Genomic DNA, 16,450 nt, shown 5'->3' with positions numbered 1-16,450 from the left:
CAGAGGCTTCAGCTTTGCTCATAGCATTAGCACTAAATCAAGCAATCTGGAAACACATACATGTACAAATACAGTCTATCCTATCACAGTTGACAGACTGATTATTAACCAATATCCCAGCTGTGATTGTGAAATGTTTAAATATAATGGAGAAAGACATAGGTGTGGTTGGGTTGAATCAGAGTTTAGCAATCTCTAGCCTTGCAGTTGTACAGTACATCTTGGTCAGTGACAATTATTGTAACAAATGGAACACAGTGAGATTAATTGCCCTTTTTTTGTTACAGTTACTATAAATAATATCGGATCATTTAAGATAATCACTCCCTGTGGCCCTCCTCTGCCCTCTCGCTTGTGCCTTGAGCAGCTGGACTGTTAGAGTCAGAATTAGCCCACCGCTGAGGTCCTCTTTGGCTGTGACCAGGACATGTTCAGCTAATTAATTTGGCTCACAGCTGGTATTAAGTCCGTGTCCCCCAGTGTGGCTGGGACAGCACCCAGAGGGTTTACAGGGGAGATTAGAGGAGTAGAAGGGAGCTCCACTGTTCTGTGTCAACAATTCCTCCCCCAGCCCACCCATAGCTCTCCCAGTAAACTAACTTAGAATATATTTTCCTGTCTCTCTGGTGCGCTCTTCTCCTTAAATGTTAACCAAAAATCATTAAAACGGTGTAGTCGTCTTGTGGCTGCCTAATTAGGCTAGCACTACAGGGGAATACAGGGAGGCTCACAGCAAATGAGGACAGCCCACAGTGAAGCAGCGGTGTCTCTGTAATCTGTTATCATATACACATTACAGTTGATTATAGTAACCATCAACATGTGCTTGTGTAGTGGATGCTGCAAGACAGAATGGGGGCATTTTCTGCCAACAGATGGTGCTGTAAGTAGGAACTCTTATCTGAGTGGAAAACCTGCATTAACACAGTTAAATTCCTCAGGGTTAACTGAATGTAAGTCTAAGATGCACTGCTGCCACAGTCTATTTATTAGACTCTGTCTCTTTTATGTGTTTATTGCTCTGTATAAGATCACGTGTAATTCAGCCCCAGTCCAGTCAACATCTGTATGGACTCCACACGCAGCCCCAAGGTTCTTTTAAAAGAAGGTAACGTGAGTTAGCAGTGCAGCGCCCCTCCAAACCAGATGGGTGGAGGAGAGTCTGACTCCAGCGGCCTGTGGTGGTGCGCTCCACTCTGCTGCATCACAGCCAAGTGACACAGAGGATCCTTTGTGTCACCATCATCACGCTGCCTGGGGCCAAGAGACACTGCTCCAGAAAGGAAGACTCATTTTCTCACTAACTATTAGGGAGTGGCTCAAGAATAGACATTAAACTGGGCTGATTATAAATAGAAGAAAGGCTGCAAAAGAATGTGTGACTCCTCTGATTCTGCAAAGCCCACCCCACCCCACCCCAACTCACTCTGCACCCACTCACACAGAGCCTCCCTTCTCTCTGGTAAAGTGAGCCCACTGAACTTTATGCTCCACAAAGACACAACAGGCCAGGCCTCCCTTCCAAAACAGAGCATGTGACTCGTGTTATCTTTCCTCTCTCTCTCTGTCCCCATCTGGAATGATGAGACACAACAATGCTAATAATTTGCGGCACTTCTCGTTCAGTGCATTTGAGGGCAAGAGGTGGTACCGTGCCAACAAAGCAAAGCCCGACGGGACAACTAGCTTATAGAAACACAATGCTGACTCCCCCCTACCCCACCCCTGCAGGGGAACAGGAGGAGGGTGGGGGTGCTGTTAAGACAGCTGTGCTGCAGTTGAGAGGGGACACAAATCCGGCTCTGTGAGAATATTGTGCAGGCTTTCCTCTCCGTCCATTCCCTTTAGTGCAGCAATATCAGCATTTTTCTTGTAACTGCTTTGAGTAATGACATTTGACAGTCACAAAAACACAAACATGATCTACTCTTGTGAGTCTTTGTGGGGAATATTAATGATGTAGCGAAGCCACAGTGTTGCTCAATAAGGGACTGACTCCTATGTTGCATCATTATAATGTAAGAGTTTGTTGACCCCTTGCTTGAAATACCAAAGGTTTTGAGAAGACTTCCGTTCCTGTGACTCCTGTCCTCACAGCATTCTAGTGCAATGATGTATTTGTCGTTATTAGGATGTGTGGCGGCCCAGCACACAGGGGAGAGTTGTAGAGGGGAGGGGAGCAGTGTGTGATTGTGTATGTAATGTTTCCCTGAGTCATTACCTCTCAGTAGTCTGAATCTGGACTGTGTGTGTGAGTGAGCAGCAGCAGCAGCAGCAGCAGCAGCAGATCTGAGAGTTCCCTCCAAGCCCAAACTGTTGTTTAATCCAGATGCACTGTCACTCGAAACACTGACTCTGCTGTAATTACAGCGATCTTGTCAGATACACAGATGTAGTCAGTCATAAAGTGTGACAGCGTGGTGGAAAGCAACTGAAGGAAGCCTTTGAGGTTGCTTTGCATGGATCTTCATCCTCCTGTCAGTCAGCGAGTAGAGGCTGTGAATGAGTCTTGTGGGCCGCTGGGTGAATGACTCCTGTCTACATTACTGTACACTGTGAGGTTAAAGTCATCCTTTAGTGTTTCTGTGAGGGTTGTGGAGGTTGTGTAAAGTTAAATAACAAATGACAAAGGTCAGTGTTCTGTGTACTGTATGAACAGGCCTTGAGCAAATACACTGAGCAAAGACGTTATCTCAAAAACATCCAATTGATTTTATTTTGCCTCAGAAACACATGCGCTTGGATTACTGTTTCTTGCAGCCAAAAGACTCAGGAGACCTCAAGCTGCAGCACCATTTATAATGCCTACCCTCCTTTTCTCATACTGTAACACTGCTCACACCCGAATTCAAGCTGCAGAACACAATGTCAGCTCCCACTCTCACACAGCTGCGTTTAACATCTGTCAATTCTTGAGCAGACTGTGCGGACACATTTCAGATTTTCACATAATGGAATATACATATGAGCCCTGAGGCTTACAAATGTAATGGGAATTAGATTGGATGGTGGAAAAGCAAACATGATTATTATAGGCCAGTGAAACTGTACGCTTTGTGGCTTAAATTAGGTAGTTAATGCTTGTATGAGCACTTTGACAATCTATTAACAAACAAATGGGTTATGTCAGGTGGACTTCCAACACTTAATCATAATTTTCTGCTTCTCTGAATTTGCAATTTCACCACAGCAAGTAACCTTCAGTTGCAGATATGAATGGAATGTGTTTTGGACCAAAGCCCAGAGTGCACCTTGGACTTCACAGCCTCATATTTTCAACCTCATTTAGCTGGACTATACCACAGCATAGCCCCTGTTAAACATTTTTTAAAAAGATTGTTTATGGCTAAAAACTTGCTCTTAAACACCTGCAGTCACAACAAACTCAGGTTACACCCTTCGGTACTGGAAGAAGAGAGAGCAGCAATGTAACGGTAACATCTACCGTGGTATTCAATGTTAACCGCAGCAGGAAACCTACAACAACTTTCAGCCACTTCCGGACCTGTTTTTAAGCTGAGCTCTCTGCAAGTTCATTATTAACAGCACTCTTTAGTACAGAAGACACAAGTATTTACTAGGGGACACAGAGAGAGAGAGAGGTTTCGTAACCAAAGAGGCTTTTTTACTGTCCTTGAGGAGAAGCAGCCACTGAGCGGGCTGTGTGAATTGTGGCTTAAAGTAGGTGTTCCCTCCTACCATTTGGCAGATAAATAAACTGCTTTAGTAACGGTGCTCAAGTATATCTGTGTCTGTATGCATTGCAAATCCTACTGAGATTATCTCGCTGGGTGTGGCTGAAGAACTGTTGGCCAACTTTAAGCCAGCAATTCAAGGCCCACAGTCAGAAATGAGCATTATATTAGTGCTACCTGCACAAACGTTACTCTGCAGCTGGAGTTAAGAGGAAGTGGAGACGTGAGGAAGACAAACCACACCCCTGAAAACCGCAAACATAATTGGGGGTAGGTTTGTAGGCATGGGAGGAGTACAGCTATAATACCACCCACAACAGCTATTCCTGAGCTGTTTTAAATTTTTGTGACTGAGGAAGGGCTGGCCGTCACGGCGACAACGTGACAAATACGCGTTCCAGTATTGCAGAACAGAGAGTGGGGTCTCTTTCAATTTCTCCCCACTCTTCCTCTTTCCATGTAGACTAGAGGAACTGACTGGAAACTAGCAGCACACTCAGCCACCTATGTGATACCAAAAACACCAGTCCTCACTGGCAGAGCTCTCATCAGGCCGCTGTCATAGAAACGGCCTCAACAAACAGGCATTCTGGCCGCCTAAGACAAATCTGTCATACGCATTCTTGTGCAAACCAGTGGAAGAGTTTAAGCCCGTCTTATTTTGCGAATTATGACACCAGTGAGCTATGCGAAACAAGTGCGCAATATCCTCGTTTTTCATTGGCGAGATGCTGACAGAACACAATCATATTTGGTCAAACTTTGAAAAATCTGACCAGCCCAACACTTAATAAACAAGAAGAATGAGGTTCATTACACATAACACCTATTACTGGGCTTCCTTCTATGACCTGAAACCCAATTCTAACCTTTCCTCTCAGGAAGTGTAAGGAATTCCAGCTGAGCGCAGAGGGAGTTGACACAAGGTCCAGGAGGTCTCATCTTTACAGAGGACAGGTCATTAAAACTTGCTTGCAGTCTCTGTCCTTGCCCCAGGGGAACCAGTGTTGCCAATAAAGCTGTGAGGATCATATGGTTGTAATGAAGTGGTGGGAACCAAAGTGGCCATTATAGCCCAATTAAGCTGCCGTCGGTGTCTAATGGAGGCCCTTGATCAAGCTCTTACTGAGAGCAAGTATTTACAAATACCCTCCGAAGCTTTTGTGCTTTCTTGATTTGCAGTGTTTGCAGCAGATAAATGAATGCCTCTTTTAATGGAGCATTTAAATCACTGCTACATTATGTATGTGGGTTGTGTGAAACATCTTCTCCAGCAGCAGTCATATCTGTCTCTGTCACCTGACCTGTTTGACGGAAACCTCTGTGGTGCTAAAGCAAACATCCTGAGGCCTCTTCAGCAACTTGCTAAAGCACCAGATTTTCCACAGAACCGATGCCACCACGATGAAACGCCTGTACCAGTGTTTACATGGATGTGTGAACCAAGTGGAAAAAAACTCAGTGTCCTTCATTAATGCTCTGTGGAAAAAATCAAGGAAATCTGAGGTATAATACTGTCTAATCTTTAGTAGCCTTAAACACATTAGTCAGACCATTTGTGACCATCAATCCTGTCTTTGTCAGGAGTAAAACCCCTCTTGGTAATCAGCTTTAATTGAAATTAAAACATTCCTCCAGTGCCTCAAAGTTTAACTGACAAATTTAGTTGAATTTCTAAACGAGCACATTACTAAAATGTCCTTGTGTGACACCAAACTAGGAAGAAATGACTGTTCAACTGCAGCCAGAAATGAATGAGGTCATTATTTTAGCAGATTAATAAAGGGGACTAATACTCAAATTAAATGATGTGTCTTCTCTGCTTGAGGTGCTGACATTTTAGTGTTTTGGACTGAGATCACATTCACTTTTGAAAGACTACATTTAGTTCACACTGGTTGTTATAGTAAATTTGTTTTAGACATTATTTTAAAAGGATACAGCAATTATGTTAACAGTCATGAGAGAAAAGGTCAGAAAAGTGTTCTCTTCTCAGGTAATCTCTGCTTCCTACAGGCAAACTATAGTTTAACTTGATCACAGAACATCATAAGTGTTGTACAACATTTTCTACTTCTCAAAAACAGCCTTCCACTGATTACACAGACTTTACTGTCTCACTGAATAAAAGCAACTGAGGCTCACATTTTCATGCTAGTCCCAAGCAAAAGCAAACTCAGGAAGTCACAGCTGACAGCTCAGCATCTACTCAACTATGGCTCACAACCAACATGCAACATTCAAAAAGAATTCACAATTCAGCTGTATATCTCCGCTGCCCCTCCGACTCTCATGCAAACTATCATGTGGCTCTGCTGTTGTTCCAGAAAGACCAGCAGTTGGACTTCCTGTTTTGTACATTTTCCCATTTACTGGCAAGGGAACTGAGGCCAGCAACTGAGGGTGGACATATAACCCTTCATAAAGAAACTGGCCAATAGCACTCAAACCCCAGGAGAATTTTAACACTGTAGCCTTCTACTTTGAACTCTGAGCTTGAGTTTTTTTCCCATGTTTCTTTTTTTAAATTACTGTATATATGTTAAGCTCCACCACTAACAAAAGTTTTTCTTTCGCAGAACTTGAAATGGTTTCATCACCCACACACACGCAAACTGCCGTTAACCCTTGACAAAACAGAGACATAAAAGATTTAAAATCACTTTTTTAATAAGACATTACAATGACATTGTTCTGTACATGGTTCCCCCAGTCAAAATAGGAGTAAGAGCTGCACCACAGGGTGTCATTCAACATTTCACCTGTAAACAGCTCCCTCTGACTGCACGACAGATGGACTCTGATGTAGGGTTAATGTACTTTCGTACTCATGCTACAGATATAGGCTATCATATAATGTCCCAATACTGAGACTAATCAACTGTGGTATCAGATTGAGAGCACAGAGCTGAATGACATTCCTTTGGAAAGATTGAGTCAACTGACTACGTATTACCCAAAATTAAAAATGCATCCTGACAAGCATGTTTAAGAGTTACTGGAGGCCTATTTGTTGAATATTCAGCACAATTATGTATCAAGACATGACACAAAAGGTCAATCAGTTAACTATATAGCCCACATAAGGGTACTGGGTGGGGTAACAAAACATGTCTGAAGTAATTTTTTAGCTGATGCCCAGACTGATGACAATGAAATGTAAGCATTGGTGATATTTTTTCCTTGCTCCCCCCCCCCCTTCTCAACACCATTGAGAATGAATACTTTTCATCACAGTACTGTGTTAAAACAAATGTCAAAGTCCTTCAAGTAGGCTACATGACATTGAAGAGCTCTCCTCAGAAAAAAAAAAGATCCAAGTTCAACGCAACAGAGACAGAAGAACCTTGAAACAAGCTTCAGTCCAAGAATGAAGATAAAAACTTCAGCTTCATTAGAAAAATTATATAAAACAGGAAAAAGAACAGGCAAAGGCGGTGATCTCTGTGGCTTTAACCTTAGAATCAATTAATTCAATATTCATCAAGCAAGCCCAAATATAATGAATGTGATATAGGCCTGCTACAGAGTACAAGCAAACTTTAAGCCGGCAAACCCAGTTAAAGATAAATTAGTCATGGGGTAAACGTAGTATTAAAAATAAATGGGAGATAATCAAATTTCTTAACCATACTCATTTCGAGAAGTTATTTGTTACTTGCAACTTTATTACAGTTTTGACCTAAAACAGTCAGCACTCAATCATTAAGATTTGTAATTTGAGGTTAGCCATGTCAAGCCCTCATACAGTCCATCACCTGTGGTCGCACAGGAGGGCTGAACATACCAATTCCTATCTCTGATGCGGGTCAATCCGAGCTTCTCTTGGATTTCATGTGGCTTCATGGCATCCGGAAGGTCTTGCTTATTGGCGAATATCAAGATGATGGCATCCCTCATCTCCCGGTCATTAATGATGCGGTGGAGTTCCTGCCGTGCCTCGTCGATCCGATCCCTGTCCGCGCAATCCACCACAAAAATTAACCCCTGGGTGCCTGTGTAGTAGTGTCGCCACAGAGGACGAATCTTATCCTGGCCTCCAACATCCCAGACGTTGAACTTGACATTTTTGTAGGTGACAGTTTCCACATTGAAGCCGACTGTGGGGATTGTGGTCACAGACTGTCCGAGTTTCAGTTTGTAAAGGATTGTTGTCTTTCCAGCAGCATCAAGTCCAAGCATCAATATTCTCATCTCCTTGTTGCCAAAAATTTTTGAGAGCATTTTCCCCATTTTGAACTCTTGTGCATAAATACTTTGTTCCTAACGAGAAAAAAAAGTTTCTGACACCGTGCTGATGATTACTCACTTACAATACAGCTTCAGCTTTATTTTGGGCTTACTGGTGAAAACATGACTCAGTGAAGAGCATACGTGAGGGGGAAAAAAGTCAAAAATGCACACACATGTTCAAATCTAACAAACAGTTCTTCTTTGGGACTTGAGAGTCTGTCAGGATCCTGTTAAGTGCAGGGACATTTATGTTCAGAGTAGCACACTGTTGTCAGGGCCTGTACACAACATGGCACGGTCACACTAAGAACTTGGCAGCAGCTGTTGCAGGACGTTCATTGTATTGGCCAAATCAGCAAAAAGCGGTGTGACAAACGCAGGCCGTGGCGATTGGGAACTGCAGAAAGCAGACACGGCGTGTATTTAAGGCCCCCCCAAAAAAGCCGCGGTACTTGTGAATTCCTTCTGGTGGTTTGTGTGTGGCGGTGCTCCTCACCGGGTGCGCCCTTGTTCTCTTCACCGCTACCAGAGAAAAGCAGCTTTCTGCGGCTACTCCATCAAGCGTCGCGCCGGGTGACTTCACCGTGGAAGGGACGACTTCGAAAAAAACCTCGGTGACTCAACAACACACGTATCCACTCACGAAACTCCTGTCCCTCTGAAAACAGATAAAAAAGGAGGGTCAGACGTTAAAAATTAGCAAGCTACTAAGCTAACATTAGCTAGCTTAGCCTAGCGAGCTAGCCTCGAGCTAGCTACCTAACGGTAGTTAGCTGCAGCAAACTAATCAGATCTGGACATAGAATACTTGCGACAATGACTAAATGTCTAGCAACAATATTTACAAACTGAACTGTTAATTGAAATATAAGTTATTTACCTCCTATCTACCCCTCTTGTGTCGGTAAATACACCCTGCTCTCGTCTTTCTCCTTTGAGTGGAGCTGGTCGCAGTGCTGCTACCCCGGAAAGGTGTGGAGCTGCATTAACAGCCACTTCCTCCCGTCTACTTCATTCAGCCGCTCTGTCTGTCTGGGCCAGCAGGACAAACAATAAAACACGCACACACTGACATGAAATAAACTGTAGTGTTATGCTGCTTGTTTTCACTATAAACTGTACCGTTTTCACGCTTTAAAGTTAATAGTTTACTTCACACATAGCAGCAATTAACGTTTAAACGTACCGTATTCTTTATTATCACTTCTAGCCATTAAGAACGCTGGTGCTACAGTAAATATAAAAACACATTTATTCATATACACTTATGTGTATTATGGGGGATATTTTCAGTTTGAAATGTTTAGATATGGTTAGTCTAGTGACTTTTCAGTTACCTATGTGAAGGGTAACATCACCCCCTTGTGGTTAACTGAAGTTATTCAGTCCCGAGTGTGTCTCTTCGTTTTGAGCTTCTGCCTTGACAACCCTCTGTTGTTGGCGTTTTGTTAGACTCTTTTTGTTAAACAAATCACTGCATTTAATCAGTGACATTTAGCATTCCTCCACACTACCCCTTTGGTGCCTGTCTCTGACGCATTTACTGGCAGTGACTTGCCAAATTCAGTAATACATTTAAAGACACATTTAGTAAATGTTTAGTTGAACCTGAACACTTTGCATTTTCTATAACAGTTTTGCAGGAAGAAAAGCTATTTAGCAGCAACAAGAAATTATTAAGAGCAGCGTTTTGGTACGGAAGAAAAGAGGAACCGCCTTCAGATACCCCCGTTTGGTCTCATAATATACTTTTTTCTTTCACTGGACAAAGAAGAGGCAGAGTTTGACCCAATGGATCCTATAATGGTTATCATATCAGGCTTAAATATTAATTTTGTTTCCATAGGTAAAAGTATAAAGCACAGCCAAAAAGCACACACACATAAAAGGTTTTTAAAAAGTGAATTTAAAATGAGGTTGTAGACTTTTTATTAGTAAAAATTTATCTCCAGTCAAAAATAAATGTGCTAGATTTGGTTGCCAGATGTTTATGAATCATAATAAATATTTTAATTCTCTCACATGTTTGTGTTGAATAGTTTCACCAGCTTAAACAATCCTATTACTTTCACATTAGATATATATTATGCATGAATCTTCTCATTTTACCCATCTTACACCAAAGTATATGTCACAGTTCCCTACTAGCTGGAGACACTGATCGACAAATAACAACGGTTTTAGGAATACAGACTGAGCTGAATGTTCATTGGGTGATTCTAACTGCGTTATAGACATCAGTTACTTTCAGTAGCTTAAACTACTAGGGTGAATTGATGCCACAAAACCTACTGTAGATGTGTTCCACGTGCGTAATTTGAAACGTGCCGTGCCATTACGCATTACGCCACGTGGTTATATTGATTAAACAATATAGAATCAACATCAGGCTGCTGCAAAGTAACCACATACATGTCTGTGTTCACACATCAAACCGGTCGACAATATGCTACAGTGTTATCTGGGGTCTGCGTTGTCCCGACACCACTGAAAAAGCAGCAGGAAACAGTTATAGACACCTGAAAATAGTTTATTTTTCTTAATTTGCAGAACAAATTATAATATCCTAACTGTCCAACTCTTCGTGTATAAAAGACGAGTTAATAAATGGAATGAAATAATATCCTCGGGACGTGCTACTCTGAGTATTATTTCCATCCCTTGTCCATCTGGTGCGCCTTTCTGCGGAATTTTGATTGGGGCAGCTGGTTAAAACGTAATCGGCTAAAGTAATTATTCAGAGCACACTCCTGTTTATGTTTCACTTCACCCAGACCTTTCGTGCACAGCGCTATAGGGACGAGCTTAGTGTTTGAAAAAGAGTAAATGCTGCATTTGACTGGAAAATTTTTTATTATGGATAAAAGTTTGCAACCCCCTTTGTGAAAAATCGGAAAATCCCCACTAAACATACTGAGGACACGTGACATACTGACAACACTTGAACTAAAAAAAAAATGTAAAAAAACTTTTGCAGTGTAATTCTGTATAAAATGTAAACTCATTTAGTTTCCAGCGACTACAGGCTTTCTAAAATTAAATCATTGAGGAAAAATTCTATTTGAAATAAAAACATGTTTGTGTGGCTCATCGGAAAGTGGTTTTATGTAGCATTTGGTTCTGATGTTTTCTAGGTTGACTGTGTGGTTGGTTATGCATCTGTCTCCATTTTTACCAGAATAGTAGTAAACATAATAATACCGCTAATGAAGTTACAGGATAAAATCATCTAACCAAAACAACTTCAGTGATGCCTGAATAAAAGAGCAGAGCTGTTTATTGAGCATTAATTTTATCGTCCTGCAGTGCATTGTGACTAAACTGACAGCAAGTTGTTTTGTATTTCATGGCTTAAGGGGCCAGCAAGTAGTCAAACCAAGTGTTTGGTGTAAACAAAACCTTTTGTTTTCCACTGAGGGCAGATGAGTAGAACTAGAAACTATACCCAGGACATTTCTAAGGAAGTGTATGTGGGTCTTTTTTTTTTTTTTTGCATACTCATTTGTGTGAACATTTTACTGTGTAGTAGATGCAATTCTTAATATCTTAATTATCAATTTTTTTAATCAAAATACACCCAGTAGCCAACATCGACACAGTGAAAACGTGTTTTTAGACGATGTATTTATTCTTTCCAAAAGTTTATTTAGTGAATCCAAAGCTGAAATCTCTCCTTTACAAAAAATTCAGACCCTTTGCTGTGGCGTTCCATGTTGTGGTCAGTTGCATCCGGTTTACTTTATACATTTTTGAGTTGTGTATAGAACTTAATTGGAGTCCACCTGTGATTAATGTAACTGATTATGGACAGTTTAGACATGCACAAAACTCTGTATAATTTCCTGCCATCAACTCTGCAAGTCACAGCGAAAAAACAAGCCATGAAGACAACAACTCTCTATAGACCTCCAGTGTATAATTGTGGAGGGACATGGATTATCAAAAAAAAAGGTTGCACAACAATTTTTAAAGTTTAAATGTTCTCTGGAGAACAGTGGCCATAAAAAGTCTGAAATGGAAGGAATTGGAATCACCAGGACTCTTAGAGAGACGACTGTGCAGCCAAACTGACTAACTGAGCAAGTAGGTTCTTGGCCAGGGAGGTGACTGACAAAGCAGTGGTCAGTCAGCCTCTGCAGCCGTGGGAGAAACTGACAGAAGGACAACTATCTCAGCAGCAGGCCATCAATCAGGCCTTTATGGGGCTAGACAAAAGAACCTGCTCGGTGTTTTGCCAAACAGTATTTAAAGTGGTCTGAGAGTAAGAATATTCTCTCATCTAATGGAATTAAAATGTAACTCTCAAGCTGCAGACACTACTCAGGATCTAGCTAGAACCATCCCTACAGTAAAGCACGGTGACGGTAACATCATGCTGTTGTTGTGCCTCTGAGCAGTAGGGACAGGTAGACAGATCAGAATAAAGGGAAGGATGAGTGTAGTTCCCACATGCTTCCCATCCAATTTTACCCAGCTTGAGAGGATCTGTAAGGAAGAATGGGATAAGCTGCTCAAATCCAGGTGTAGAAAGCTGCTTTACTGAAGACTCAAAGCTGTAATTGCGGCCAAAAGGCTTTCTAAGAGGCTTGAATACTTTTGTAAATACATCATGAGACTACAGTTTCTTATTATTAATAAAATTGCAAATATATATGTGTGTGTGTGTGTGTGTGTGTGTGTGTGTGTGTGTGTGTGTGTGTGTGTGTGTGTGTGTGTGTGTGTGTGTGTGTGTATGTATGTGTGTGTGTTTCAGGTTGTCATGGTTTATTGACTGTATATTAATGGACAACATTTGGCAAATTTATTCTTTTCATATTCCACATGTAGAAAAAGTGAAGTGGTATGAACTGTACTATTGTGTCCTTTTTACATATAAAATTTCATAGAACCTTTTTCTTTTTTCAATTTTAATTTTTGCCTTTTTAAACATCCATTACAAATTGATTCAGCATTAGCTTATCACTTACAAGATCCAGATATTCATTTATTAAAGACTAAAATCATTTCTTGTACTGCAGAAATATGTTTTCACTAATGATTACTTAAGTGAAATTGTAGACTAGGAAAGCTACTTATCTGTAGCAAACTTGACACATTATTATCATGCCAAAAACATATGTAAACTTACAGAAGAGATTATTATCGAGTCAGTGTTCATACTATATTTTTTCATGTATCTTTAAGTAGTAAATATCACTACTTAAACCAAACTGATAATCTGCATGTTAAAAGTGAGTCAACCTTTTAACAGCAGACATTTTGACTTGTCATGGGAGGAGCAGTGCAAGTGAAACACATCATGTAAACAACAACTCTACTCTGTTTAAGTACACATGCCACAGTTTGAAGAAAAGAAACTATTTACTCTGGCATTACAGGTAAAAGCAGCTGTGAGTCATTTATGAGTCATTCCAAAATTGGAGGATATTTTACATCCCACCCATCAAATTTCAAATAATCCATGTACAAAATGCTACAACATGCAGTTGTTGTGTGAATTTACTTGTCCTGAGACCAAATCTAAAAAAAAACTAAGAGAAAAGAATGAAAATATTTTTTTAAAATACCAAATAAAACTGGCATACCCCCTAAAATGCCATTTTTCTCTTTCCTACCCCCCTGATGACTAAATTGAATCTCAAACATAACAGTTAAAATGAAATTTAAATCTTCTTTTTTTGGTATTATTTTTGTCATTGATATCTCTTGTAATTGTGGGAACATTTTTTTAATCAACATAATATTTTCAATGATAATTATTATGCATGAAACATGTGTCCCACAGCAACCCTGTTAGCATAACCTTTTTAGCTGGATGTAGAAGAAGAAAACAGTGAATCACATGATATGCTGGAATTAACATCAGTTTTCCAAAGAATGGGTAGAGCAAAGTTATGTCCTCTCTTCTATTTTTCATATTTTCATGACATTGTCAGCCTTGATTGAATGTCTCACTCTACCTCATGCAACCCTGTTATGAATATTATCAGGATAAGACAAATTCTTTTTACTTCTTTCTTTACCATTTTCCATCAGTAAGTTTGTCCTCTTGGTCAGCAGTAACAGCTAGCTAAATATCTAGCTTCTACTCCTGAGAAAAAGGTAACATTAGCATGGATTAGCAACCCCGCTGTTACTGTGATTAGAGTAGGATTAGCAAACAACAATTAAAACATGGAATAAAAATGTTACCATTGATGTGTAAATTGAGCCAATCAAGCCTTTGCTACTTAATTACCTATTATTGATAAATATGTAGCATAAAACTGTAAAATAGAAAGTTTATTTTTCAAAAAATTTGAAGCCCAAATGTCCTCCAATTCTGGAGGGACCCTTATATGTTGTATGTATTTAATCATGAAAATCTACAGCTACTATATTGTACTAGCCAATGTATTATAGCATTGTTCTGCTAGTACTGTACATATTTCTTGTAATAATAGCCGCAAACACATTTGTCCACTGACTGTTCAAAATGGAACATTTAAAACATTTTGGTGCCATATTTAAGGAGGTATGATATGTGTCTTGCTTGCACTCATTGGTGTTTTTATTTTCTCCAACTTTTTTAGGGTGTAACAGTGTGTGAAAAGGAGCTTTTGTGTGCCATGACCATTGATTAATCAATTAGATCTTTGTTTTGGCAGCAGTGTTAAATTTTCCCCATGATGCAATGGTAAAAACTCAAATTTACATTTCGACAATTAAAGATTACAAGTTGTTAGAACTTAGAAGTATAAGCTACGAGTGCTACATCATAGTAAAACTTGGGTAGAAATATGCTGTTTTGCCTCAATCTATTTCTGATCCAAAGAAAGGTCAGCTGCACAGTATGAAGCAATGTTCAGTAAAGCAGTTTATTCAACTTTGGAGCTGAGCAATGCCCAAAACAACGAGCAGAAGTTCTCCATCTTCCCTAAACTTTCCTGACAAAAAAACAAAGGATAATGACAGGTTTCTATCCTCCTCTCTCAAAACATGAGAAAAAAGAAGCAAAGAAAATGAGCTTCTCACTCCAACTAAACTACTAGGTGTGTACTCTAAAGTGCTGTTTACAGTAAGAAAAGTTCTGCGGTGTTGATGAAAAAAGAGATGAAAACCCATTATACACCTACTGCTCAGCACCAAATGACACATGCGAGACAGAAAGTAGCCGGTGAACGTAATATAGAGACCAAAAACACAGAAACAGTGAATTTTGGACTTACATTTGCCAGGTGGTGAGGAAAAAATGAGTCCAAATGAATGTTAATGCTGTTCTATAATTGTGGAATGTAGAAATAAGCAGCCATTGGCTAGGAATCTCACAATATTAACTTAAAAAGTGATGATTTGTCACTGTTGTGTTCCAAAGCTTCCAAAAAAATCAGTCGTTGCATGTTGAAATAACCAAGTTAAACTCTCATTATTATATTGTACTAGAAACAAAGCTTGAAACAAGGCCATTAGTTGATTTGTTTACTTAGTGTTAATGCGCAGCAGACACCCACACTTGTATGCTTTCCTGCATCTGCCCACACTTTGAGGAAAGTGTCGACAAACCCAAAACACAGAGGTGCTAATGTTTTTTTTTTCACTCGCCAGTGAGGATTTTCACAAGGAGGTTGTGTGTATGTGTTCATGTTGTCACCAAGATCACAGCTAGATCCCAAAAATGACAAGCAGGGGTGCATTTATATGTCACTCATTCAAAAATAATTAGGGCAATACTGTGAATTAAAATGAAGCAGTAACAATATAGTAGTGTTAATAGTAATATAGTGTAACAATGCAACAACCGAAGAGTACATTATTTACTTTATATTTACAAAACTAATTAAAATGAAACAATTTATATTATAGTATATGTGAATTTATAATTATACAATATAAATGATTAAGATAAACATAATTAATAGGAATTCAAAGTCATGGTTGCTGATTTCAGGGTGCAACACATCGGATATATTCCCATCGATATTTAGAACATATCTATGTATCTTCTCCTTGTAAAAACATGAAAGAAACAGAACTTTTATATTGAAAAAGCCCATTAGTGTTGACTCAGGAGGGATCATATTTAATGAGAAAACTTAATCTGCCGGAGAGTAAATATTTGACAGAGAGAAGGAGTGACTGTGAGTCTTACTGCATGAGATTTCATTATATTTTGAATTTTCTTTTACATAAATAACAACATTTTCACCAGCTAAAAATGCACGAGAATGCAGGAAATGAATGTTTGTCCCTTTTAATGAAACCTTTAATGATTGAGAACCCCGAACCCCCTCCATGTATCCCCTGCAATGTCCAAACAAAACCTACGCTCATGTATGAAGTCCTCCTACTTAAAGGATTTGTAGTGTTAATGTTAACCCTGGAGCTTTTACAAACAAAAATTGCACCATTTGTATGTAGTAGTTGTTATTTAAATGTAACACTATTTAAAGTGTTATTCATATGTATTGTATCTGTCTTGACCAACTCAGGGCTTAGCCAAGCCCACAAATCATTAGATTTTAACATCTCAATTCCTCCATACA

At 39.7% G+C, this 16,450-nt stretch overlaps 1 protein-coding gene across 1 annotated transcript; it reads right to left on the bottom strand.

Moving 5' to 3' along the window:
* Nucleotides 1-6,343: 6,343 nt before the first annotated feature.
* arf6b (ADP-ribosylation factor 6b) lies at nt 6,344-8,966 on the bottom strand. Its single transcript, XM_023293701.3, has 2 exons — nt 8,809-8,966; nt 6,344-8,586 (listed from the first exon to the last, which is right to left on the bottom strand). The coding sequence occupies exon 2, from the start codon at nt 7,926-7,928 to the stop codon at nt 7,401-7,403; it is 528 nt and encodes a 175-aa protein (XP_023149469.1). The 5' UTR covers nt 7,929-8,586; nt 8,809-8,966; the 3' UTR covers nt 6,344-7,400.
* Nucleotides 8,967-16,450: the final 7,484 nt, after the last annotated feature.

Source organism: Amphiprion ocellaris, chromosome 20 (genome assembly GCF_022539595.1).
Source record: "Amphiprion ocellaris isolate individual 3 ecotype Okinawa chromosome 20, ASM2253959v1, whole genome shotgun sequence".
Taxonomy (NCBI): Eukaryota; Metazoa; Chordata; class Actinopteri; family Pomacentridae; genus Amphiprion; species Amphiprion ocellaris.
This window is presented reverse-complemented; position numbering and strand designations above follow the sequence as displayed.

Bases quoted from the DNA above. Each gene is read 5' to 3' on its own strand.
- arf6b (XM_023293701.3), bottom strand. From the start codon at position 7,928: ATGGGGAAAATGCTCTCAAAAATTTTTGGCAACAAGGAGATGAGAATA.